Below are 26749 nucleotides of genomic sequence, written 5' to 3'. Positions count from 1 at the left end.
AGCTCGTGGTCCAAGCTTTACCTCTACCAACTTGGGAGAAAATGAAGTTGCAGTCCAAAAAAGACTGGGGGCCTTGCGGCCAAGGTCACCCAGCCACTCACTGGCAGAACTGGGATGTGAGCCCAGCTTTCTGGCCACTGTGTTAATGCTTTTTTTTTTTTCCCACTAAATGCCCCCACTGGTCTTGCTTTCCCTGTAAGGTCTGACCCTGGTAACCATCTAGTCCTTTTTAACTCCTCCTGAGTCCTCCTGATAGTATATATTCCTGCTCTCCATGGATCCCTCTGGTGACTCATGCAGGTGTTTCTTCTCCCTCCTGCCTTCTAAACGAATGTAGATACATTCCAAAGTCACAGCCTTTCCAGGAGTCAGTAGAGTTTCAGCACAGGTATTAATTCTCTGCTCCCCACCTCTCTTCTATGCGTACTCCTGTCAATGGAGGTGCATCTCAAAAATGCCCTCTGACACCTACAGGTATCCTCCTTTCATCACCTGTAAATAAGCACCCACTGTGCGAGGTTTCGCAGAGCCGGGAAGAGTCAGGGATTGGGGCTCAGAATGCCGAATTTGAAACGCTGGCTCAGCCACGGGACTTGGCTTGTTTCTGCCTGAGTGTCCAAGTCCTCATCGCACCACACAGGATTGTTGTGAAGACCACTGAGAAAGCTTTTCTGAATTACTTGGTACCGTGGCTGGCTCACAGCATTCATGGTAAATGGTTTGTTGTTATTTATTTTTTTTAAAGATTTTTATTTATTTATTTGAAAGAGAGAGACGGAAATAGCAATGGGAGGAGAGGGAGAAGAAGACCTCCCGCTGAGCAGGGAGCCCGATGCGGGGCTCCATCCCAGGGCCCTGGGATCATGACCTGAGCCGAAGGCAGACGCTTAACGACTGAGCCACCCAGGCGTCCCTTGCTCTTCTTATTTAAAGTTTCATCAGTAATGTCCATCAGAGAGGACACTAAGCCCCACTTGCTTCTCCTGAGTGGCTCCGTGTCTGTAAGGCTCACAGACACACAGACCAAATGGCACCATCAACTTCAGATATGCTATGACAGATGCATGAGAAGTAGTATGGGGAGAACAGGGTAAAGAGTTAATTCTACTTAGGATGTCAGAAAAAGCTTCATTTTGAAGAACTGAACATTGATCTGAACCCTGTTTGCCCTCCTGGGAATGAGGCTCCTCTAGAGACCACATGCCAACTTCACCTTCTTAAAAGAGCAGTATCATGTCAAGAAAAACACCCAAAACAGTTAGAACAGAATTACCTAGACTTTGGGGTGCACCAGAATCCCCCCTTCCTGGGTGAGTGAGGTGCTGGGATTGGTTAAATGCAGATCCTAAGCCCTACCCAAAGAGGCGACCATTCAGCAGACCTGGGCACCCACTCCGGTTTTTCAAGCAGGTGGTCCATGAGTCATAGGATGAGCACACCAACTGTGATGTGGCACCAAAGTCAGAACAGGCATCTTACTGTTTAAAGCTAATCACCTCGACTACCGCTGCCAGTTTTCAGCGCTTATTAAGCACGTTTGATTTCTCGCTACAATGTTGTGTGCAGTGTGGTTGGGGTCGCAAGGCTGATGATGTTCGTGGGCTTTTGAACCTCCACTTCTTGCATGTTTCTTTGAGTTTTATTGAAGCCTGGTCTTTGAGAGAGAGCAGGAAGAAATCATGGGTAATTAAAGCTTAAAATATTCTTATTTCACGGTGGGGATAACAAGTGAAACTACAAGTAATGATGTAATCCAACTTGTCAAAAAGGAAAATGAAAAGAGGAGACAGAAGGCAGGACAGAGCCTTGGGACGGGGCATGCCATGTCATCTTCTAATTAACTAACTGATCCTTTAAACTGTCAAACTCAGAGAGGGGCTCTGTGGCCTGGCATCTGATTAATATTCATATTTGGGCACTGGATGCTCTGATTTAGGTCCCAGTGGTTGTAGTTAAACATCAGTCTTTAAAAAAGAGAGAGAGAGAAATAAAAACCGGCCTGGCCAGCCAAAATCTCCAGGTTTTACATTCATAGGGAAATGAGGGGAGGCCACCCTGAAGTCCATAATCCACGGCAAGAACAAATCCTCCACGGATGCATATTGATTTCTGAATCATGATGAGGACTTGTATATTGAAAAAATAATTATTTTGCTTCTTCCTACTGGCAGCCACATTGTTAATCACACTCTGTGCCTCATTGTTAAATAAGTGAACGGCGCATGTAAAATTACATAGCATTCGGTAATATAATCAAGCTTTTAATTTCAAACAAAAATAATTGAATATGTAATTTAATCAAAGCAAGCTAGAATCGATCATTTAAACTATACTAAGTGGCAACTTGGACTTTTGTTCTTATGGCACAGGGGCTGCAAAAGAATATATTCCCTCCCTCATATTGGCTTTCCTTGACTAAAAAATACTTCAGTCCAGGGTCTAAGAAGCACCCATTCTAACAAATGCTTTCTGTGGAGAAGGCAGGTGGCTTAAAAAACAAAACTGACTCCCTCATGGTGCGTCCGGTTCACACTCCCCAACCACCAACAGCCGGGCAGGATACCCTGTGGGTTGCTCTTCCAGAAGCAGGTAACATGAGGAAGGGTCCCTCAGAGGCACTGGACCCACGAGGCCTTTTCCTTCACACTCAGTTCACATTTAAAAAATTAAAAACCTTCCAAGGAAGAAAATAATTCAATCCAGTTCCACTGTGAGTTCCAACAGCAGTGGCTTTCAGAAACGATTTCCCAAATTATAATTTGAGCCTCGCCTCTCATGGATTAAATCCATCCCGCAGTACTCCATCCTGGATTGAGATGCCCCATACCCCATAAACTTTCTCCATTGCAATTCCTCTTTATCCTATAGAACTTATTAAACATTCTCAAGCTCTTGTTTAACTTACTACTAAGCTATTTCAACTTAGGTTTAAAAATGGGGGACGCTGCTAATGCAGACTCAGACTGGGATCATAATTCACACGCATTCTGAAAACAAGTGGTGTGGAACAGCTAGACTCAGGCTGATGAATTCAACCAACAGATATTGAGGGCCTACCATGTAATCAGACACATTAATAAGTCTCAGTTCATTTCCGTTTGGTGGGGAGAGAGGCCATACCACTTGTCCAATCAATACATTTTTAATAAAGGAACAGCCCACTTCTAATAAATAAATATACACATTACAAATGACTTGTAGTGCTTTCTAGATTGAGAAGAAACTCATGGCCAATTTGGCTCAGGGCACAGGTTTAAATTCCAGAAGGCATTCATGTACTTCTACTAAGGAGACCTGGAGAAGGATGAAAACCACCCAGCAGCATTAAGATTATGTTGCCTGGATCACAGGCAACATAAAACATCTATAAAACATCACATCTAAAAAGCTCCAGAGGAAAGTTCGGCTGATGCCACCCCCATCGGGAGCCTTGGTTCATCGCCCCCCTTGGATGAGACCATCAAAGTCAATGGTCAAAAACATCCTTCCCCCTGATAATTATTTCTAGGGGGGACATTTCTCATGATCTTAAAAAAAAAAAAAAAAAAAAAAAAAAAAAGAAGAAGCTGACACAATGCCAAATTCACAAACGCCCACCTCTCCTTGGAGTCTAGGCCATCAGGGAAACCTACCGTCCCTTCCAAGCCTGACCTGTGAACTCCACACCGGGAGGAATCCAATACCGAGGCAGGGAGAGTCTTGACGTCTCACTTCAGAAGTCAACACACAATGTCACTGCACCACCTGCCACACGACATCCTGTGCTGTGTTCCTCAGAGCTGCAAATACTCCTTCGTGTGGGGAGCAGACTCCGGGGACACCGAAACTGGCTCTAGTCCACAGGCAATAAAGTAATTAATGGTGTCTTTCAGGGCAAGCGCAGTAAAAAAATAATTGCTCTCAAATTTTTGCTGCTAATGAATGATTGGTACAGTCAATATTTGTGTTGTTGGGAGTGGATGTGTGTGTGTTGGGAGTGCGTGAATATGTGTGTATGTGTGTGTGTGTGTGTGTGTGTGAGAGAGAGAGAGAGAGAGAGAGAGAGAGAGGGAGAGAGAGAAGGAGGAAGAGTCTTTTGGATGCAAACACCCAAACCAGTCTATCAGCTTGGCTAACAACTTTGAACCTCCAGACCACAAATGCTGAATATGTTGACTTTAAATGTCTATGGGGAACATATGCTATGGATCAAAGAACACACTGATTAATCCAACAGAGACTAAAGTCTGTCACTTTGGTCATGGTGCAAAGATGTGCCAAACAAGGTCACTAAAGAGAGTAAATAAGTGGGAGAGAAATACCAAAGTTAAATTGGTTTCAAAGAGGGGCTGAGCTGCCAACTACCTGTCTAAATGCGACTGGATTAGGTAAATATATTTCCTTCCCCAGCACATCTGCCCACTTGTGTTAAAACAGCACTTCCCCTTTCTTAAGACAACTACCAGCTTGCTGACGCCAGGTAACTCTCACTCACGCTGTAATCATTTACTATTACATTAGGTCATCAGCTTTCCCTCTGCTGAATCCCACAGACACTCCAGCTTCTCATCACACACACACAGCCCTGCAAACAGATTCAAAGATAACTCTGCTCATGTTGTTTAATGGGAAGTTGGTTCTCCTAAGTAACAGGAAGCCAATGCTAGTATGAACAGTGAACACAGGGAGAAAACTGTGAGAGTCAAACACGATCGGATCTTGGCTACAGTGTATGTAAGACAAAAGCTGCTTTTTTTTTTTTTTTTATGGGCCACTTTGCCCAATGGTTAGAACACAGACGCAGCTGAGGCCATGGCAGCGAGCCTGATTCCCATGTGAGGAGGACAAATGGCCTCATGGCTGCAGAATGAATCCTTCATCTCCACATCATCCCACAAATATGCACTCCTGGGGTGGGGGCAGGGCACGTGACTAAAACAAAGGCAGAGTCAGTATGGTGGGTTAGTGGGGGGGGGTCGCAGGCAGAGGTGCAGTAGCGGGGAGGGGGGAGGGGGGAAGAGTTACACTGGGCCACAAACACATTTCCTTTCTCTGCCTCCAACGTGGTGACGGTCATTTGTTATCTTCTGCCAAGAAACCACAAACTATCTGCAAACCGCTGTGGGCATATACACCTTGGATGGTCCTGTTTAACTGTGCTTCTGTCTTACTGCACTGAAGATGGAGCTGTGAGCTGGGAACCCCATGCTCCTCCAGGGAGCAAATTGTGAGGCCCAGTGGGTTCTGGCTGGACCAGGCTCCACGGTGCCATGACTCATGCACTGATTTAATACTGGGAAGTCCAAAGCACACGCATTTCCTTTCAGCTCTCTTTCTGGCCACCATGTTTCACTTGGTTTCAAGTTTTGAGTGACTTCAGGGCTGCCCCCACCCCCGCCCGCCCCCTGGACAAGCCAAGTGAATGCTTCAACTAAGAGAGTATGGTTGAATAATTTTATAAGTTATTCATGAAGTGACAACTGGTTCGACAACACAAGCTTTCCAAAGGAAATTCTTTTTAACCAGCCACGTATCTGGTGGTATTTTTTTTTTTTTTTTTTTTGCAAGTCTACTGCAGTTGTCCCTAACTTGTTCTTCTGCATAATTTATTGGGCAGCTGTCAAACATGCATGTTCTCTTGTCTCATATCTGACATTTGCACAGTGAGAAATGACACCGGAAATGCGCGACAAACAAACGGACACTCGGGAGACTGAATAAATGAAAGCAAAGGAGTACAGGGATGAGAGAAAGCGGTTGGGACAAAGTATGCTACCTCCTCTGTCAACAGGCAGGCCTCTGAATGGATTCACTATGAATTCTTGAGCAGCCTGCAGAAATGGGACTTACTTCACAGGAACATGTACTTCACAAGGACATGTAGGCTTTCATTTATAAAAGCACAATCGTTTTAATATACATAAAGTTGTTTCCTTCTTGCTTAAACTATACACACACACACATACACACATATATACATATATATATAAATCTATATATAACTTTATATAGTCTACCATGATTTTATAAAGTCAACAATGTTGATATTGTAATAGAATATATGGTTTGAGAAACTCCTGAATTTCCCCGAAGAGAACGCCTAATTCCTGCGAGTGGGCCAAATAATGCAATTCTGAAAACCTCACATGCACAGACAATTGATCTCCGTGCTAACCCATGGAGCATTGTTGCTAAGCTAACACACTCATTCTTTTTGATCTCTTTCCATCTCCTGCATTGTATTCAGCGCCTCTTATCCTTGTCCAACATCAACAGGTCATTTGCAGAGTGGTCAGTGTTGGCCAATATAAATAACCATTATAAAACCTCTAGCATGTTTTAAATCAACAACCCAAGTGGCCTACACTGTTTAAAGAATAAATTCCAAATATTTTGATGGCAGAGGGTAGCCAGGGCCTGTGAAAAGTACAGGTACAAATTATAGTTAAGTAATCAGATCACAGCAAGCTCTTCTAGCACAATGTTCTCTATTTTTAAACCAGCTTGAAAACAAATAGAGACAACAGTGCCCCTTGGGCAGGACGGTGAGCCTGGGCTTTGTACCTCAGGCAGGTATGTTTCAGCTGAAACTGAATACATATGGCTGAAATTACCAGTACAGACACAATGCAAGGGTTCTCAGCCAAATCTACAAGAGCCAGAGAATTAAAGAGCCCAGACAAACTCAGACCAGGGAGTGGCAGTGATTCTCTTAGTCTCTAGCTGCCAATCTCTCTCCCTCTCCCCCAAAGCCCATTCCCAATGACCCCCTCCCATGCTCACCTGAGCAGGGCGATGCATTGCAACATCAACGTGCCTCCAAACGAACTGTCCCTCAAAAGAATAGAAACGGGCTGATGTGAATAGTCTGAGAGTTGCTGATGTCTCCCTTTGAGAAGGATGACATGTATCCTCACTCCAGATTTACCTCTTCTGTTTGCGTTGCCCAGGTTGTTATTGGAATTAATCTGCATTATCTCCGAACACAGTCATTAAGCTGGGTGGAGTAGTATCTATAAATGCTAAGGACCAAATGGGCCAAGAATAATATTGACCATGACCATGATCTACATTTATTGCCATGGAGAGACAGCTAGGACATGGTGCTCATTGAGAAACAGGAGGTTCTAGAACAAGTGCCAAGTGCAGCATTATTTTACATATAACTAAATAGGTGGATAAAACAATGCGTGAATAAATAAATACATAACATCCAGAGGATGTTTACTCAAATCTCCTCTCTGTGTGGGGATAGCAGCTGATTTGTAAGTCTCTGCATTATTATTATTATAAAACATTTTAAAAATATTGATGGTTTGGTCTGATTGGTTTATCATCCCTAGGAAATTTGTCTTGAATTTCTACACTCTCTTGGTGCACCAGCTGATTTCTTCTAGAGTTCCATCCAATTTTGCATCTCCTATTTCAAACTGTTTGTTTAGTAGGGTACACATCTTTCTGGGGAACTGAACCCTCCCCATTTTGGAGTTCCCTTCCCCAAATTTATTTTCATAATAAATTTAAGTTTTTATAATTGGGAAAAGCAGCTGTTTTCATGTTGAAGAAAGAATCACCACGAGTAATGACCAAACACTATTCTCAGATCATCATCATGGATATGCTTTAAGCATTACTCTGTACCAGACATTATTTAATTTAATCCTTATGCTAACTCTACGAGGTAAAAACTCTTGCCTAGAATAGTCTTTCTAGTTTGTAGACAAGAAAGGTGAGCTTGAAGAGGTTAGGGAACCTACTCAGAATCACACGGGAACTGCTGGAACCAGAATGAAACCTCAGTTGATCCAAATCCAGAGCTTGAGTTCTTAATGACTACAGGTGCCGCGTTAACATTAAGAAATAGCTGTATTACTATCCCCACACGTATAAAGAAAGACATTTCAGATCCAGGAAATCAAGACACTGGCCACTATACGCCACCTCTAGAAATCTACTTTCTTACCCCAGAATGGCTCTCACTAGCAAGGCATATATGATTTCTGAGTTTCTATTTTTCTCACCTGTAAAACATTACAATAAATCTTGTTCAAAGGATAAGGATGCCTTATTTGTTTCCAAAACCCTCTGAGAAGGTGGGACGTAATATCCAACTTTTAACAATGATGGGTCACTTTTCTCCAGCACTGAGCAAACAAAAGCATAACACTGCATTTATGTATTTCAGACACAAATTCATACATGTCAAAAATGTACATTTTCTTCACTTTCTTCATGAGGCCAACTGTCTTCCTCTGGCCCCCTGCTAATTTTCCTGATGATGTTTGAACAGAACATGCTCATTTGGGTAATTCCATGTCCATGCACAAAAACACTTGATGACGTCAGCATAGTTATGGGAATTAGACTTATTAGTTAATTACAGGACCAGCAGAGGGAGCACAAACCCTGCATAAATAATCGTTTCTTCTGAGCTTCTTAAAAAAACAGTAGGAGTAGTAGTAGGGAGAAATACACTTAAAACTAAATTATCCGTCGTCAGAAGATGGTCTTTGCTTCCTTGCAATGGTGTTAGGGTGGAAATCCAATATGTTGTCTATGCAGTTTAGATTCAGATATATGTTGCCTTCTTGGGTATCTAAGAGGGAGAAACGGGGGTGTGCGTGTGTACATGTGCGCTTGTGTGCCTCTTGGTATCATGGTGATACCCTCTCCACTGGTGAATTAATTAAGGCGAGATGATGAGACTTGCCCAGAGTTTGCAAATATTTACTTGTTCAACCCTGATACCAGAGTAGCTTTCATTTTAGCTTTGTTCATCCTAACAAAGTACGGAGCAAATAGACCAATTTTATTCTTTTCAGATGCAATCAAGGCTTACATTTAAAGTAGAAGGAAGGTTTGACACAAAATAGCGTAATATCTACCGGTAAAAAAAAAAAATAAAGATAATCATATTTTTAAAAACTATCAGCTTTAAGTACTGCTAAGATTTTTAAATAAGTGGTCATAGAGTTCCTGCAGTTCCCAGGTGCCCATGGGCTTCCATCCACCTCTTCACGTGGCCCCTGTCCTGTGGGCAGTGGGTCCTGTCATCCTGCCAGCCCCAGGGTGCCTACCACCCCAGGAAAGTGGAACGGGAGAGGCAGCGCAGGAGACCTGACACGGAAACTAGAAAGCCACTCTGGTGCAGAGATCCAGAGGCTGGTTATCAATGGGGAAAGATGTGCTCTGCCCTTGCCCTTTTTTTTGGCCCTTACTTTTTCTCTTTCTTCTCCCACAAAGAACTCTAAACATAATGGGCCCTCCAAATGTGGCCCTCATCAATTGCCTGCAGTTTACTTGGGGCGGGTTTGCTTTATCGACATGATCAGAAAAATGGGAGGTACGTGGGGGGTCCCAGTGCACGGACTCTCCTATGGTGCCCGCAGTGATGGACAACTCCCAGATCTGATGCCAACACCTCTCTTGCAGAGGCTGATTGCCTCTTAGTGATGGTTTCTTCTACCATTTTGAAAAAATCCAAATGAGCTGATCTTACGAAGTCAGGTAACTCCCTGTGACTGGATAGTATATCTCAGTACAGGTATTTGTGAATGCTTTTTTTCCATTTAATTGTCCTGCAACGTTTTGCATGTTTGAGGTTTTAATCGTGAAGGAGAATTTACAGAACTCCTATCATATACTAGAGCACAGTGTTAGAAGCCTTGGCTGCATGATCTCAATCCTCAGAATAGCTTTAAGACTTAAGCACTCTCTTTTATTCCTAGTTCATACACGGGGAACCTGGAACTCCAAGCAGTTGGGGAACCTGGAACTCTGAGCAGTTAAGCAACCTGCCCAAGGTCACCCTGCTCGTATGTGGTAGTCAGGAATCACATCCGGACATCTGTCTCTGTGAGTCCAGGCATGCCCTTCCCATGAGAGCTCAGTGCGTTGCCCATTTCAAGTGAAAAAAGGTAGATGATAATATGTATGGGAGATGGTAGGCTCCATCCATTATTAGAATTCTCAAACATACATTGTGAGGATGTTTTGTTATTGTTTTATGCAACTAAAAGTTTGCTGGTTTGGGGAATTAACAGCAAAAGAAAATGAGCAAAAGAATCTCACTGAAAAAAAAATCAACTGGTGAGAGAATAATGATTGGGAAAATAATGATCTATGCCAACATTCTCTCCAGTGATCCTTAGTGCTGTGAGTTGTGTCCTCCACAAGAATAAGCTTTCTTTTCCACCGTGATGGCTAAAGGTCATTACAGACCCAATCAACAAGACCAAAATAAATGGGACCAACAGTCTGAGGCCTCAAATCCTGATTCATCTTAACAATCCACTGAAAACCATAGGTTTTCTATGAATTAAGAAATTTAAAAATTCTCTTAAGAGAGCATATTATGTACCTGGCAAATGTAGCCCCATCATTTTCTTTATTTATGATACCATATTTTCTAAATGAAAAGTTTAACGTTGAATGTGATGTGAACACACTCTTCTTAAGTTTTCTTAGTTGATCAAGAACAAAGAAAGAAACTGACAATGTTTATTTTCACTCAAACGAATTTAACACAGCTTATCTATGGATTACACATGACTATGGGGATTCACATTAAACTTAGTATTGCTCATTATAATATGTAGCAAGTGGCCTCAGAATGAATCCATCAAAAGAGACCAGTACGGGGTCTTGTCTGATCATGTTAGGAAATGGCTGAAAATCCAACCTAATAATTTATTTCAGTAAAAACAGCCAGGCTTGAATAGAGCTACCCATTTGTCAGGCCTATGCTATGTGCACCTTTATATCTGTAGCATGTCATAGCTGTTCTTAGCCAATTTTACAGGTAACTCAGGAAGCTGTATAAACTCAGGATAGGGAGTGTAAATGTGGAGAACCCAGAAATCTTTAAAGGAATCCTTTGGACACTTCTCCCACTTCACTGAGTAAACACCAGAAAGATCATGTTAGTGAAACTCATCTCATGAATGTATGAAGCACTGATTCCCACAAGTGTGTTTATGTCAAAAAACAGGCAGTCTGCTTCATTCACCTGTTTAGAGACACTGTCTCTGCACCCATACCCCCAAACACAAGTTAAAGTTCTTGCGATCATCTGGAAAAGAAATGCAAAATTTTCCCAACAGATTACTGATTTGGTTTTTCAGAAAGACCTGGAAACAATATTAACTCTTTTGGATGGTTCTGTGGATAGAGGATATTAGAGCACAGACATGCACACACGTGTGAGAAAGTACATGTCATGGCAACTGCCACGTCATCCACAGCCTGAGCTTCCCTAAGGACAGGGGTTCAGCCATGGGGCGGCCAGAGAGAGGGCCATGATTCACTCTGGCAGGGCCAGAGCCTGGACAGACTCGTCTCTAATTGCCTGGCTGTCATCTCTGAGATACTCCTGGGTGACATTGTGGCTAGAGTAATGAAGAAAATAAATACACAGAATCCCATATATTCCAGGATCCTGAAATGCTCTATTTATTTGCTCAATATTCATTAACGAGGAAAAAAAAAATCAAGAATTCATCTTTCATGTTACGCATTGATACCATATGTCATTTTTGCTTGAGTGTAAATTGTGATGTGTGTTCTTTCAATTATATGAAAAGCAAGGTGTCCAAGAGATTACAAATTTGCAGTGATGCTGTTCTTTGTGCTCACATTCTTTGTGGAAGTCTGCAGTTCCAACACAAGGGTAATCAGCTCAAACAATCTGAATGGTAATTTTGCTCTACAGGTGTAAAATCAAAGTGTCCCCTAGCTTGTGAACCTTTAAAAAGGAACTTGATCCCATCTAAGGTCTAGAAGTTTTCATCCTATTGTATCATGTCACAGTGTCTAAAGCATTTTAGGTTGGGTATAATAGCATGTCCAGAGAAAACCAAGCCTCCACTTGGCCTCCTGATCCCTCCGCCATGTGCCCTCGGAGGTCCTGTCCCATTCTCTCACAGTTAACCACAGCAGTGGCTCTGGCCACTGCCAGATACCAGGTACCATGCTAAGCACTTGGCATCAGTTATTCCTTTTGCCGTAAGCTTTACTGGTCATACTTTTACAAATGAAAACAAGAGGCTTCGAGGGACTAAGTACTATGCTCAAAGTCAGGATGCATTCACACCACGGGTCTGTCCTGGTTTGGACCACCAAAGTGTACTACTGCTTTGAGATACTCTGCTTGTTGTGCGACTGTTCACTGTTGGGACCACCACTGATGGAAAGGAAATGGCCGAGAGAGAGGAGAGGATCAAGTCCTAGCCTGTTAAGACAGATGCGCACACAGGCGAAGCGAAAAAGCAAGCTTCAAAAAAAACTGGTTGTCTTATTGGGGGTAGCAGGGGCAGAATTCCTGCTCTCTTGGGGCTCACTGCATTGTGACCTCAAGCAGGGTCTATCCTTACTCTGCCAGACTTGGGAAGGAAAAGATCTAGCAAAATCGAGAAGCAGACGGCTGAGACTATCATATTTGGGAGCTTACTGGTTACTCAGTGTCGAGAGGTTTTTGTCCCTAGGACAACCCAACTAGTAGCATGGGGAGCCAATGTACTATTCACGTGCTACTACTTATTATACATATCATATATATGGCATATAAAGACTTTTATAATAAGTGGATTTATAACCTAAAAAATAGAAAAGAGGGTCTCTCTTTTTTTTAAATCTGCAACCCAGATTCTGCTTTGCTAGGTTTTTAGAGACCCCCTGATCACAAGGTTCAGTTGCTAAGTGGTCCTCAGGTCAAGGAACTGTCACATAATGAATCTTAATTACATTACGATAGAGTATCCGCCTCTCTTTCTCGGGCTAGAAAGGAAGTGCTCACAGGTGAACTGTACTTAGGAGAGACTCAGTAACTATTTCATGAATAATGAAGGATACTTTCTTTTGTGTTTTTTAGTTTTTGCATTTTGAAACCTGTCTCTCTTCCTTTTCTATGCAGGTCTCTTCCCTCCCCTCAGATAAGCATCCCCTATCGAAAACAAATCGACTTCCTCAGGCATGGTGGTAGAGGATGTGGTCTGAACATCCACTAGGTCATGTGTTTCCAGGCTGCAGAATCTGAGAAGGGGATGTGGAAAACAAAACCCTAATTAAACAAAACAATGTATCCCTTTTTAATTTTCTAAGGAAAACCTCTGAAGGGATTGGAGCCGAAGAACAGGAACCAAAGAACAAAATCACGCCCCCAGACTTCCCCATGATGAAGTGAGCCCCGTGTAAGGGTCAGAAAGCGGCTACTGGGAAGTCACAATTATTGTTGTATATTATTTGTGTTTAGTGCCAGAGAAACGATTTTCTTTTTGCAATATCTCTGTCCCAATAAAATTAAGAACTTAGTGTAGGATCCAAATTCCCCCCAAAGGAGTCAGCTTAAAAAAATTTACTAGCTCTACTGCCATGGGGATTTATGGTTTCTTCTTTAATAGTTACAGTCTGATACACTGTAAGTTTCTTCGGTCACTACACAGATTCATTTATCTTTCTTTTGAAATATGCCCTGAACATTTTAAACAAGTTCTGGTGCTCCAAATTGATTGAATTTTACATCGAGGAATGAATTGTAAAATGGCTTTGGAATGGGTCTCCAAAACGAGACGACCTTAAAATAAAAACAGATACTGAAGACTGTATTTTCCTGATTGTCAGTCAAGCTAATTATGCTCTACACTAAAGCTTTGTCCATCAGGCAAGAAAGCAAAAGGCAACTGGGGGCTCTCTCCTTGCACAGCCTGATGTCTGGGAACATAACACCAGTTTATTCACAGCAGGAGGCTGCTGTAATTGGCAGTTCTATTTTTCCCTACTAGAGGGTAATTCTCAAGCAAAGAAAACACAATGTTAACAAGATTTTACAAATTTGACATATGGTATTCTATCTGCAATGACCAACAGAAGTTCCTTCTCTCCCCAAGCAAACAGTTATCACTGGATAGGACTACAAGGGAATGTGATGAAAGGGGGTAAAGGCACCTGGAGTTCTTCTGGGGGAACGGTAAATCTGCGATCATAAGAAAAACAACAACAAATAATAGCAACAAAAGGTAAGACACTCAGGGTAGTTGTGTCTCAGAGAGGTGTTGATAAAATGACAACAAAAACCTCACCTAGAACACCAGGCTTCATTAATGACATTTGGTCATGCCTAGGGCACTCCAGGCGAGGACTCAGACCCAGGAGAGAATCCTTAGTGAGTCCATTAACGTGGGGGTAGGGCTGGTCCACAGTGTGAGTGAAAGTGGGAATCATAAAAGATGCACAGGACCCAGAAACGGTTCTTAGCTTATCTTCATCCCTTCCCTAAACACACAGATACCTTAGAATGAATTTTTAGGGAAGGTCTGATTGCCTTGATGTGAATCCAAAAACCTTATCACAACATAATTCTTGTTTAAAACCACATACCCCCAGACGCCTGGGTAGCTCAGTTGGTTAAAATGTCTGCCTTTGGCTCAGGTGATGATCCCAGGGTTCTGCGATCTAGCCCTGAGTTGGGCTCCCAGCTCAGTGGGGAGTCTGCTTCTACCTCTGTCCTCCCCCCTGTTCGTAGGTGCTCAAGCGTGCACTCTCTAACAAATAAATAAAATCTTAAAAAAAAACCATATACCTCCAAAGAGGTCTCTGGATTCTGTTTTAACTAACAAAGGCATGGAAGAAAGCATATTCTAGTACATAAAAAACAAGGCAGAAATGTACAAAAACTTTCCAGGAAAAGAACAAGGATTTTCTCCCTCTTCCTCTTGAGCATCATTTCATTCTTTCCTGGTAAGGCATTGGGTAGATTCCAAAGACGGGCAAAAATGGATCCCTAGAGGGGCGACTGGGTGGCTGAGTCGGTTAAGCATCTGCCTTCGGCTCAGGTCATGGTCCCAGGGTCCTGGAATCGAGCCCCGCATCGGGCTCCCTGCTGAGCAGGAAGCCTGCTTCTCCCTCTCCCACTCCCCCTGCTTGTGCTTCCCTCTCTCGCTGTCTCTTTCTCAGTCAAAAAAAAAAAAAAAAAAAAAAATGGCTCCCTAGATTTGCTGCTAAGATACCCACAGTTTATGGTCTATAGCTCTCATCCAGAGACTGTTGCCAGACCCCATCTGATGTTCCATCTGACCCCAGCTGCAGAGATGGTGCATGGACTGGAGATTACTGGACTCTGAGATTACTAATAGCAGCACCAACTGGAGGTTGGTGATCTCAAGGGGGTTACGTGAAGGGATTAATGAGCATTCCCAGACACCAGGTACTCACAGTAAAGGCACAGAGTCAGGGCAAGTCCTAATTTTCATGGGGAATTAAACTGCCTTTTATTACCACCTGGTGACACATACTGGACAATCAATGAGAATCTGCCCAGGTGAAGGAAAGAAGGATGGCAAAGCCACGCTTTTGTTTCAGTGCACTCAATGGTATAGACACTCCACATTCTCCAGCAACAACATTTGCTTCTCCGGGGAGGCTATTTGCGTGTTCCTGCCCATTTCTTCTTTCCTTCTGGGACGGCTACACTGGTGATTCCCAGTAGTACCTGAGCTATTTTTAAGTAGTACAAAGACAGGCTTTGGATTAACACTGAATCACGTAACAAAGAGAGTTTTACTCTCTCCATTGCTTTGCTATACTCTGGACCGCAAAAAGTGAGAGTCGCAGATATGAAAAAGTGGGAGTCTCAGTTTGGTGCTGATGTATCTCTTGTGCCTTGCTAATATGTGCTAATCTAAAAGGGAGATAAGAAATCAGAGTGCCCAAAGGAGAGGAAAACTCAGTTAGCATCTAATAAGGGGATGTTTTCACTGTAATTCATTTTTACAGTAATTTCTTCTTCTATGACAAACATTACCAATTCTCCATTTCTAGAAGTTAGAGAAAATTTCCATTTAAAACAGTTACTCACGCTAGGTGAAATAAGCTAGTCACAGAAAGACAAGTATTATGTGATTCCACTTCTATGCAGTATCTAGAGTTGTCAAATTCATACAAATAAAATGTCGTACTGGTTGCCAGGGGCTAGGAGAAGAAGGGAACAGAGGGTTGTTTCCTGGGTCTAGAGTTTCAGTTTTGCAAGATGAAAAGTTCTGGAGATTGGTTACACTACAATGTAAATATATTTAACACTACTGAATGGTTGCACACTCAAAAAATGGTTAAGATGGTAAAATTTATGTGTATTTTATTGCAACCAAAAAAAAGGGAAGAGAGAAGCAAAGGATGATGTGACTGTGAAGAACGGTCAGAGAAATATAATGTTGTGGGCCTGGAAGACAGAGGAGAAGCCAGGAACCAAGGAATGCAGACAGCCTGCAAACGCTGGTAAGGCCAGGAAATGGATCCTTCTCTAGAGCCTCCAGAAAGGAACACAGCCCTGCCAACACCTTGATTCTAACCCAGCAGGACACAGATCAGACTTCCAGCTTCCAGAACTGTGAGATAATAAATTTGTGTTGTTTTAAGAACCCCTTATCTCCCTACCCCCTGAAAAACACAATCACTCAAATGTACCTTCCTCTGAGTCACTTCAAGCATATTCGGGAATGACAGAGATGAGGTCCATGTCTATGGAAAAACTGTGAGTGCATGAGACACCTGATGTTTGGTGAACACATACCCTATCTGCTGGGCTATAGAAGGCATACAAAGTTTTCCAGGATTAGACCTAAGAGGCATGATGACCATGGGGATAGATGCAAATTAGTTGTCAATATGCTTTACGTTTAACTCGAATGCAGGCAATGGTGTTTAATTATTCAAGGCACCTCCCTCCTAAACCTTCTCATCACACTGACTGATGGAAATATGAACCAGGAGTTAAGGTGGGGGACGGGAGGCAGCAATCCTAGATTTTACCCTGGCTTTGCCACTAGCAGCTGCATACACTTGGGCTCATCCCCTGCTCTCAGGGCCTCAGTGTCTCAACTATGAAATGGGTTGACCAGTACTTCCCTCAAAAGAGCTGTGAGATTCAATCAAGATGTACTGCAACTTTTGGCACATGCTTGGTTCCTATGATTAATATGATTATTACCAGGCATTCTGATTCTACAAAATAGCTATTTTCTTTCTGGGAAAAAAAGAAAAAAGAAAACAAACCAACAAACCAGATTCAGCACTTTAACATACATTAAGTCTGAGCAACTCCAGCCACCGGTCCTTTGGTGTTTTGGAGGGCACGTTATTTGGAGTGATCTAGGACACCACCATCTTGGGGCAGGCTTGTTCTTGGAGACGGCTCTACCCTTTCGGTCAGCTCTGAGTGAAATTGCCCAGTGTTGTCACTGGGCCACAACTGTGGCGATGAGGGCCAGCCCAAGAGCTTGAGCCATTTAATGCTAAAGCCTGGCCTGAGTGCCAGGTTTTTCCACAGCTGTCACTTACCAGCAACACAATACCCTAGGGATATGTATTCATCAAATGCTTATTGACTTAAGCTGTCCGGCTTTTTTTCCCCCCCTTTTGTAACATTAGAAAATATTGCTTCTGATTTAAATAGTTTTCTCTGTAGGGTTGAATAAAAAACAAAGATCCATTTTCTGACTGTATGCGATGATTGAAGGCGAGCACTTGGGAGCTTAAGGCAGGGTTTCCCAACCTTGGCACTATTGCCCTCTTAGGCCAGATGATTCTGTGTTGTAGAGACTGTCCTGTGCTTTGTAAGATGTTTAGCAGCACTCGTGGCCTCTACCTGCTAGATGCCACCAGGACCCCCACCCCCAGCTGTGACAACCAAAAATGTCTCCAGACATGGCCAAATGTCGCCTGCTGGCAAAATTGCCTTGAGCTGAGAACCACTGCATTGGAGGATGATATCAACTCTGAGATTACTAATAGCAGCTGTTTCCTTAAAAGAAATTAAAAAATATTTAACATAGAAAGAGCCACAGTTATGGCCACCAGTTATGAATAAAAGAAGCATTTTATATTTTTTATAGTGTCCCTTAATCCTATAAATATAAATTAAATGTAATAATAAGTAAAACTGCTTTGTAAACTACAAAGTGCGGTGTTAATGATTATTAAAATGATATCAGCGTGCTCTGGGACTATACAAAGCATGGGCTGCTTTGAAGAACTCACTTTTTATTAAGCCCGTGCTCTGTGCTAAGTACTTTGCTCACACCATCTCATTTGAACTTAATCCTCTTGTATGAATGAGGGAACAAAGGCTCAGGAAATAAAGTTACAGGATCAAGGTCATTCGGCTAGTAAAAGGTAGTGTGGCAGGATCTGAATCTAGGGCTATAACTCTCCAAAGCCAATATTCTTCTATCCCACCCACTGCCTACCATATGCTGTGAATGCCAGTCTAGAATGGGAGGGAGATACTCATATGTTCTTTGACAAGCCCTTCTGGAAACAATGGCACATATATCTAGAGAAGCCAGCCAGGGTTGGAATGAGATCTATAACCTGGAGCTGGAGCCATCTGAACTGGTTAACCTGGGCCTAAATTCAGAATCCAAGACCCAATGAGTCAATTATCCAACCAACCAGTCACAAACAGGCTTTTTTAGGGTCAACTCTTAGTACATGCTATTCTTTTTCTCCCTTTAAATATTCAGAAAATTAAGCGTTGATGCAAGTAGGAAAAACACTTTCCAAATTGACTTAAGTCACAAGAAAAAATTTACATTCTGTTTTTTGATTTTTAAACTTAGTATTTGTAATGGGTTGAAATGTGTCCCCCCAGACAGGTTATATGTTGAATTCCTAACCCCCAGTCCCTCAGAATGTGACCTTATTTGGAAATAGGGTCTTTATGGAGGTAATCAAGTTAAAACGAGGTCATCAGGGTGGGCCCTAACCCAACATGGCTGGTGTCCTTATAAATAGGGAGAATTTAGACACAGATGTGAAGAAATATAGGGAGAACACCAGGTGAAGACAGAGATTGGAGTGACGCAGTTACAAGCCCAGGAACGTCAAAGATGACTGGCAACCCATTAGAAGCTAGACAGAGGCAAGAAGAAATTCCCCTATGGCCTTCAGAGGGAGCCTGGCACCACCAACACCTTGATTTTAGACTTCTAGCCTACAAAACACTGAGATGATAAGTTTCTCTTTAAGACACTGAGTGTGTGACTTTATGGGTGAGGAAAATGAATGTTATGGCAGCCGTAGGAAACTAATACAGTTTCTATTTCGTAACTTAATCCATAAGCAGACTTGGGAAAATGCATATGGTGTTTTCAGGGGGTTCTAGAATACTGTATTTGCATGAGTGGAAAGCAGACCGAGCCATCTGAGGTGGCTTGTCAACTGAGTTGTGCCCGCCATATGCATGTTTTGGCTCACTGCCATGTAATGACAGGGCCCTCACCCATGCCAACTGGCAGCTGGGCCCCCGTCAGTCTGTCTTCTCTCCACATCCTCAAGGCATGTCCTTTCTAGGTCCCAAGCAAAATGGCCTCCTGGCTTTACCCCGAAGGTTTAGAACATTTATTCGCATGAATTCTAATGGATTTGTAAAAATAACATCTTAAAGTTTCTACTACAGTTCTATTGACATTTCTATGACGTATATATGTTCAGAGAAAAAAGGAGGGGGATTTATTACACACGGAAACGCCAGTGGCATTAATATCCATGCCCATCTGAAATGTGGGCAAAGACAGGGATAAATTAGTGGGCCGCGGGAAAATAAAAGAGCAACAGAAACTTTTCTCAACATTTTTTGAACTCAAGTATAGCACCGATCCATTGTCTTGAAGATAACCAGGGTAGAGGAAAATCTATTTGTGAAAAGTTACAAAGTTCACATCTGGCATTAGTAAAGCAAGCCAGAAAACACCACAGCTCATCTCCTTGGTGAGCTAGGCCAGGGCTGTTATCTAATTATTGCACTTCTGGCTTTGTTCGAGCTGCCAGAGCTGGATTTGTTTATAGGTGTCCTCTCCTTCAAATCCGCCTGCAGAGCCTCACCCATGTCATTTGTCAGGGGCTAAATAGCCCCAGGCCAAGAGCAGACATTTACTTACAGAATCCTCAGATTCTTTTAAATAGGCCTTTGGGATTTTGCCGAGGACTGTTCCGTGGCAAGAGGCTCTGGACACCTTGCACTGGGTGTTTCTTTTAATTGACTAACCTCGATGTTGCTGCTCAGAACCACCGTAACCCACACATGCCCTCGGTCTGAAGCTTCTAATGACCTTTCTCTGGCCCTCAACACATATGGCTGAGACAATGCAAACATCATTTGGAAGATGAGTAAATTCAATAACACAATTACAGCTACACCAAAGCACCATTTATCAAACTCGGACCACAGCACTTTGTCTCTCTTAGAACCTCTGTTTTTCCACGGCCAGGCATTTGGGGAAAGTCACTAATCAATTTAGGAATGATTAAATTGGAATTTGTAACACTTCCCATTATTAAACCTTCAATCTTCATTACGGCAACTTAATGATTACATCATGGCTGAGAAAAACAAATTATGGGAGCTGGCATCGTTCAGAGAGCTGCAGTGGCAAAAGGAAATTGTCAAAACCACCGAAAGTCTAATGCACATAGGTGTATAAATGATTTTTTGATGTGTACAAAGGAACACCAAATTGCCATTCCCATTAGGTAAAAATAGGCATTAAAACTTGATCTAGTATGTTGGCCTTTACCGTACTCTTGCTCTTTTTCTATAGACTGAGTTGATTAACCTGGGGTGAAAGGATGGGAGCTGGGAACCCGTCAAAAATCAATGCAAACCTGTGCACATGAGCTTTATTCCGAGAGGAAGTTCCTAAGATCGTATCTAATCCCTAAAGGGCTGCATAAATAGAGATGGTCTCTACTTAGTAAGGGAAGGCGTATTCTACAGCTTTCCACTCTTACTTTCTTTCTAGGTCCCTTTGTCCTCTTTCTCCCAAACTCCAGTATTAGTTCTCTGGTCAAAAATTGTTTAATAGGAAATATTTTTTTTCTCAACTCTTTTAATGACACGGCCACTATTTCATGCAGATTCTTTGCAATTTCTACCATTAACCATATCCTCCATGTGCTGGCAGCCAGAGAAAACTCAGCAGGGCTACCCATGTGACTTTAGGTATTGACCTTCTGATGGGTTCTCATTGGGCAGTCAAGAAAGAGAGTGAAATTCAAGGAAGTAGGGGGATTATTAATGGAAAGGAGAAAAAGAAAACAGGAACTGGTGTTAAACAGGCCCATTTAAACCCTACAGAAATGTACAGGGTACATACTGACAACTATGATCATGATGATAAAAATAATACTGAGAGTTTATCAGGAGTCAGATAATGTGCATTGATTAAAATTCAATCTTCACTATGAAGCCACTGAAGTATTATTTCCTCATTTTACAGGTGAAGAAATGAGGCTCAGAGAAGTGAGGCAGCTTGCCTGGTTGTGGTAGCCAGCCTCCGAGATGGCTCCCAATGGACCCAGTCTGGTATTCACAGTCTTGTCGTCCTCTCCTACAGTGTATCGGGGCTGGTCTGGGTGATTAATGGAATACAGCAGAAGTGACTAAACACCACTTCTAAGATTAGGCTATAAAAAGATACGAAGGTTGGGGCGCCTGGGTGGCTCAGTCGTTAAGCGTCTGCCTTCGGCTCAGGTCATGATCTCAGGGTCCTGGGATCGAGCCCCGCATCGGGCTCCCTGCTCCGCGGGAAGCCTGCTTCTCCCTCTCCGCCTCCCCCTGCTTGTGTTCCCTCTCTCGCTGTGTCTCTCTCTGTCAAATAAATAAATAAAATCTTTAAAAAAAAAAAAAAGATACGAAGGTTTCCTTCACCTTGGGCATTTGCTCTCTTTCTTGCTCTCAAGAAGCTAGATGTAGAATCATGAGCAGACCTTCGCCATGGTAGAATACCTGAGGGCAATCGCCACGGGAGTGAACTTAGAGGTGGGACCCCAGCCCTGCCTCACATGACTTCTGCCCCAGTCCACAACCTGAGCATACCCTCGGGAGAAACCCTGAACCAGAGCCACCCAGCCCTAAGCCACTTTGGACTCCTGACATTCAGAAACTTGTGGTAGAATTAACGTTTGTTGTTTTAAGCTACTAGGTTTGGGGGTAATTTGCTATGTAACAATAGCTAACACCTTAATCACACATCGAGTAAGCAGGAGAGGCTTGATTCAAACCCAAACCTGCCTGGCTCCAGAGTTTATGTCCTTACCCTCCCTCAATGTTTCTCAATTGCTCCTTTATGCACCTAGCACCTCTTTTATGGGAAAACATAAATTTATTTCTGCTCCCACAGCCACCTTAGTAAGCACTTGTAGAAGTAGCTGTGGTCTTCCCCAGCCTGCCAATCATCAAAGAAAAAGGTCAAAGGTAACACAGCTCATCATCCAGACAGATGGGAGAAATCCCAGTGCTTAGCAGGTGTGCTCTCTCCCTGGTTCTATCAGCTTTGGAAGTTAATTTTATACCCGCAGGATTTCTAAAGCAGATTGCTATCAACGACATTCAGTGGGGAAAACATAACCACATCTCATAATTACCTTATTTATTTAAAAAGGTGGAACAGATTTAACTCACCAAATACCATCCTCCACCATGGGGTTTACATATTAGAGTAAATGTGACGAACAATAAGGTCACTGTCTTGCACTCCATCTTCATTTAAAAATGGATGCAGTAAGAAAAACACCTACATTAAAAACACTGTAGGTCAGTAACTTCCTTGCAATCCAAGCTTCATTTACGGTGAGAGTGCAGAGCGAATGCTACTATTACGGTGACAGTGTACACTTTTAAGCTCAGAGAATAGAGAGGCATTAAACAAAAGAGGACCAGTGGGAGACCCATCCATTTCAGGCCCTGGGAAAGGTCCCTCTTGCCAAGTGAAGGGGGAAAAATGAGCCGTAAGGCATTAAGAAAGGAGCAAGCTGTGAAATGAACCAAGGGGTAGATGGTGCGGTTCATGACCCTGTAGCCTCATAATACAGTCCTTCAGCCACAGGGTTGCTAATGAAGGGCGATGCCTGGAAATTAATGGAGTGGTATGGGGTGTTCGGGTGAAAATGGGAGCATGGTGATTTTTTCCAGTCCTTTCTACTCAAAGAGTCGGGGCAGAATGGTTATTAAAGCTTCCAGCACTTTGATAAGTTAATATTTCACCATTATATGATTAGAACGAGCAAGCCCAGGCATCGAGTACCCAAGCATCTTCTTTTTGAAAAACAGAAGGGATCACTAGTCCCAGAAAGAAGAAAGAGAATAAAGACATGCCCATCCGATTCCAACCTCTGATGTTCTGATGAGGCAAGAGCCTTCATTTTCTTTTGTTTTAATTCAAAAGGCCCCTTTAGCCAAGTGGACCCTGCAAAAATCCTCCACTGAGAGCTCACATCCTAATCACGTCCTTCCAAAAGCCTCACAAATAGATATTTATGGCAAATACAAAACACCAAGCATGCTGACTTATGAAAGGCGATTTGTTCCATCTGTGAATTGAGACCTGAAACCTTTCTACTTTCATGTTAGCTGTCATTTTTCTCCCACAAATGAAATGAATAATTCCTCCTCATGGCAGTCAATTTCAAATTCACAGGGTTCCCCCACCCCTGAACCCATTATATTTTGTTGCATAAAACCCATCTCATAAAATAAACGTCTCGAAGTTGTAAATTAAAAAATAAACATTCTTGAGAAAATGTCAAATGCAGGCCTGAGAGAAAGGCCAAAAAATCCATTTAAGGGAATATTGCAGTGAATCCGTCCCCAGAAAATTGGGGGAAAACACTCAGACTGGTGATTGAATATAAATTCACTGCCTTCAGCCAGTTTGTAATGAAATGAACCTTTAGCTAGGGGTTGCTATATACTTTTAGAATGGACTATAAGATGAGTCGTGCCTGCAGTGGAGGGAAATCAGAAAATATGTACCAGAATATTAAAATAAAAGTGAGGGTGAACAAATGGCAGAGGGCAAACATAGTATTTGGCACCATCTCTGGGTCTGCAAATAAGAAGTCAAGAAAATACTCCCCACACATGCATGGTGGTTGCATCTAACCTATCAAGTAGACCCATATACTAATTGCTCAGGTTGGTGGGCTTTCAGTGGCACATCTTTAATTCTAGAGAAGTTTCCCTAGGGTCTCTGGTCAACAGCCCCCCCCTTCATGGCTTGGTACATGCTTCAACATACTTAGAAACACAGAACAAATACCACTGTGGCAGTCAGCCTCCAAGATGGCCCCATCACCCTGCCTTCTGGTATTCACACCCTGTGTTCTCCCCTCCCACACTGTGCCAGAGTTGGTTTGTGTGACAAGCCAGGTAGGGCAGAAGCGATGGTATGTCATTTCCAACATCAGGTTATAAAAGACCCTGCACTTTCTGTCTTTTGCTCATTCTCCCTCCTTCTTTCTCTTGCTGATCACTTGCCCTGGGGGAAGAGAGTCGGCATGGCCTGAGTAGCCCTTTGGAAAAGCCCACGTCGTGAGCAACTGAGGCCTCACACCAACAGCCAGTGGAGACCCGAAAAAGGCTTGGCAACAGCCAGTCGCTGTGAGTGAACCACTGTCAACACAGATCCTTAGCTGAGCCTTCAGAGGACCACAGTCCAGATGGACAGTTGATTACAACCAACCAGACAATGAACCAGAACAACCCAGGTACGTTTTCCCAGATTCTTGACCCTCAGAAATGGTGAGACAGTAAATTGTAGTTTTTGTAAAAGCAGTACGTTTGGGGATTATTTGTTATACAGCAATACACAGCTATTGCAACCACTGCTGACCCCACATATCTGAGTTCTTATAACGTACCAGTGTGTGAAATGTTTTTCATGAACGATCTCACTTAATAATACATCACACCCTACTGAGCGGGTCCTACTATTCCCAGGTGCCCTTCACAGGGTTGCAGGGAGGATGAGATGACATCTCAGGCACTTAGAACAGTGCCTGGAACATAGTCAGGGCTTTCTAAATGTTAGCTATCAAGACTGTTCATATTCCCAGTAGAGGAGAAAAATCAAGGTTTTGCAAGAGTGAGTGCTTTGCTCTAGACCACACAGCAGGGAAGCAGCAAACACAGACTCCAAGTGTTTCTGGTTCCAAGGCCCATGTTCTAAAATCAGGAGGCTTCCTTTGACAGAGCAGTCTTCAGTAAACGAGATAAAACACACACTATAAGAAAAGGTAAATAATTCCTGGATTATCTATGGTCTTGGATTAAAATCCTCTTTGCATGGGGTACTGACGGAGCCAACAGTATTTCCAAATGCTCCAGAAGGACTTAGCAAAAAAAAAAAAAAAAGCTTATAACAAATCAAGATTTTTATTCGGTGTAAAAATTTATTGAATACCAATGATATCTGAGCATGAAACTGGCTAAATTAAATGCTGCCATGAGTCAGTAAATTCACGCCCATCTTTAAGATGAAATCGGTTAAGAGAAGGGTGTATGTGCATTACTCGGGCCTAATCTTGAACGTGCAGAGATACTAACAGAAGAGTTCTGTTACTAGCTTCAGTCATAGTTGTAGAATTAAAACAGTCAAAGAGAGGTCCAGCCCTCTGACAAATGTTGCTTTGATCTTGAGTACATCCCAGGTGGGATTATCATCTGTAAGATAAAGTACTCTATAAAATTAATGGAATATAACAGAAACTGCATGCTGATATTGTTCAAAAAACACATTTTGACCAAGTCTCATACAATTGATTAATCAACATAGAGCTTTCATCTTTGGAGTAGAACCTTGGGTCCTACATAATTCAGGGCTGAATGAACATCTGTTCACTACTGAGATTTACTTATCATGAGCACTTGTGGGGTGGGAAACTAAGAAATGTGGCTTTAATCCTATTCTACCTTGAAGAATTCTCTCCTCCTTTGAGGTTAGGCAGCCTGAAAAAGGACTGGCTTTTTGGGATCTCATTTCCCTTTTTTTTTTTTAAGATTTTATTTATTTGACACAGAGAGAGAGAGCGAGAGAGGGAACACAAGCAGGGGGAGTGGGAGAGGGAGAAGCAGGCTTCCCGCGGAGCAGGGAGCCCGATGCGGGGCTCGATCCCAGGACCCTGGGATCATGACCTGAGCCAAAGGCAGATGCTTAACGACTGAGCCACCCAGGTGCCCCATGATCTCATTTCTTTATGACACCATCATCATTTATCCAAGTATCCCAGCAACTTCAAATAAAACTGCCATTGAGAGCCTCCATTCTCTTTCAGCCTGTAAGGAGGAAAGTTTAATTCCTTCTGTTTATTGGTGTTTTCAAAGTGTGAAGGGAGCAATTAGTAGAACCAAACCCCGAGGGTCTCTACTTGGAGGAGACGTTCCTTTTTGCCAGTATACGCTTGCCCACAGTCGACCCACCACATTCCCTTTCCACTGTTATTTTGCTGGCCATATCCTAGTAACTACCTGAGAACACCTACCAGAGTCATCCACCAGCCTGCTGGAGCCCAGCGCAGGCACCTGTTGGAATTGCTCAAATCCAACGTCCACGGGGGAGCTCCGCCTGCAAAGCAGGATAACCAGTGGCGTGGCGACCGGGAAGGGCTTCAAAACGGTCTTTGTAAGGAAAGCTTCTCTGAAAGGCCCCAGACCTTTCCCATGCCCCCTCCTCAAATAGTTGGACCAGATGGATAGAACAGCCCCAAGCAGTGCTGCCTCCCCTCCTGTATCCTGCCCCATGCCCACGCTCCTGATTCATTCAGTGGCAAAGCGAGATGGACAGACTGAGTAGGAGGGGTCGATTATGGGAGGAAGAGCAGGGAATCAGGTTACGTGCAAGGGACATGGTAGTGCATTGGAATACAATTTCCAATACAGACGCTGGCACCAGGTGTTCCAATAAACCCTTGTGTTTGTAATGTGATTTTATTGGGGGCAATCCAA

The 26749-nt window shown here is 42.9% G+C and overlaps 1 protein-coding gene across 4 annotated transcripts in view; it reads right to left on the bottom strand.

Annotated features, from left to right (window-relative positions):
- PDZRN3 (PDZ domain containing ring finger 3) overlaps nt 1-26749 on the bottom strand; it is a 236254-nt gene that overhangs the window by 61183 nt on the left and 148322 nt on the right. Inside the window, exon 1 of one of the 4 annotated variants that reach the window (XM_036066779.2) lies at nt 6763-6889. The exons of 2 other annotated variants lie outside the window; for them this stretch is intronic. In XM_036066779.2, coding sequence (XP_035922672.2) covers nt 6763-6780 — 18 coding nt within the window. In that variant the 5' untranslated portion in view covers nt 6781-6889. Of the gene's footprint in view, nt 1-3651; nt 3786-6762; nt 6890-26749 lie in introns of those variants that run through there. One more of the 4 variants, XM_078075971.1, reaches the window with a different exon arrangement.

Source organism: Halichoerus grypus, chromosome 1 (genome assembly GCF_964656455.1).
Source record: "Halichoerus grypus chromosome 1, mHalGry1.hap1.1, whole genome shotgun sequence".
NCBI classification, from domain to species: domain Eukaryota; kingdom Metazoa; phylum Chordata; class Mammalia; order Carnivora; family Phocidae; genus Halichoerus; species Halichoerus grypus.
The sequence above is the reverse complement of the archived record's forward strand: the minus strand, read 5'-3'. Positions and strand labels throughout refer to the sequence as shown.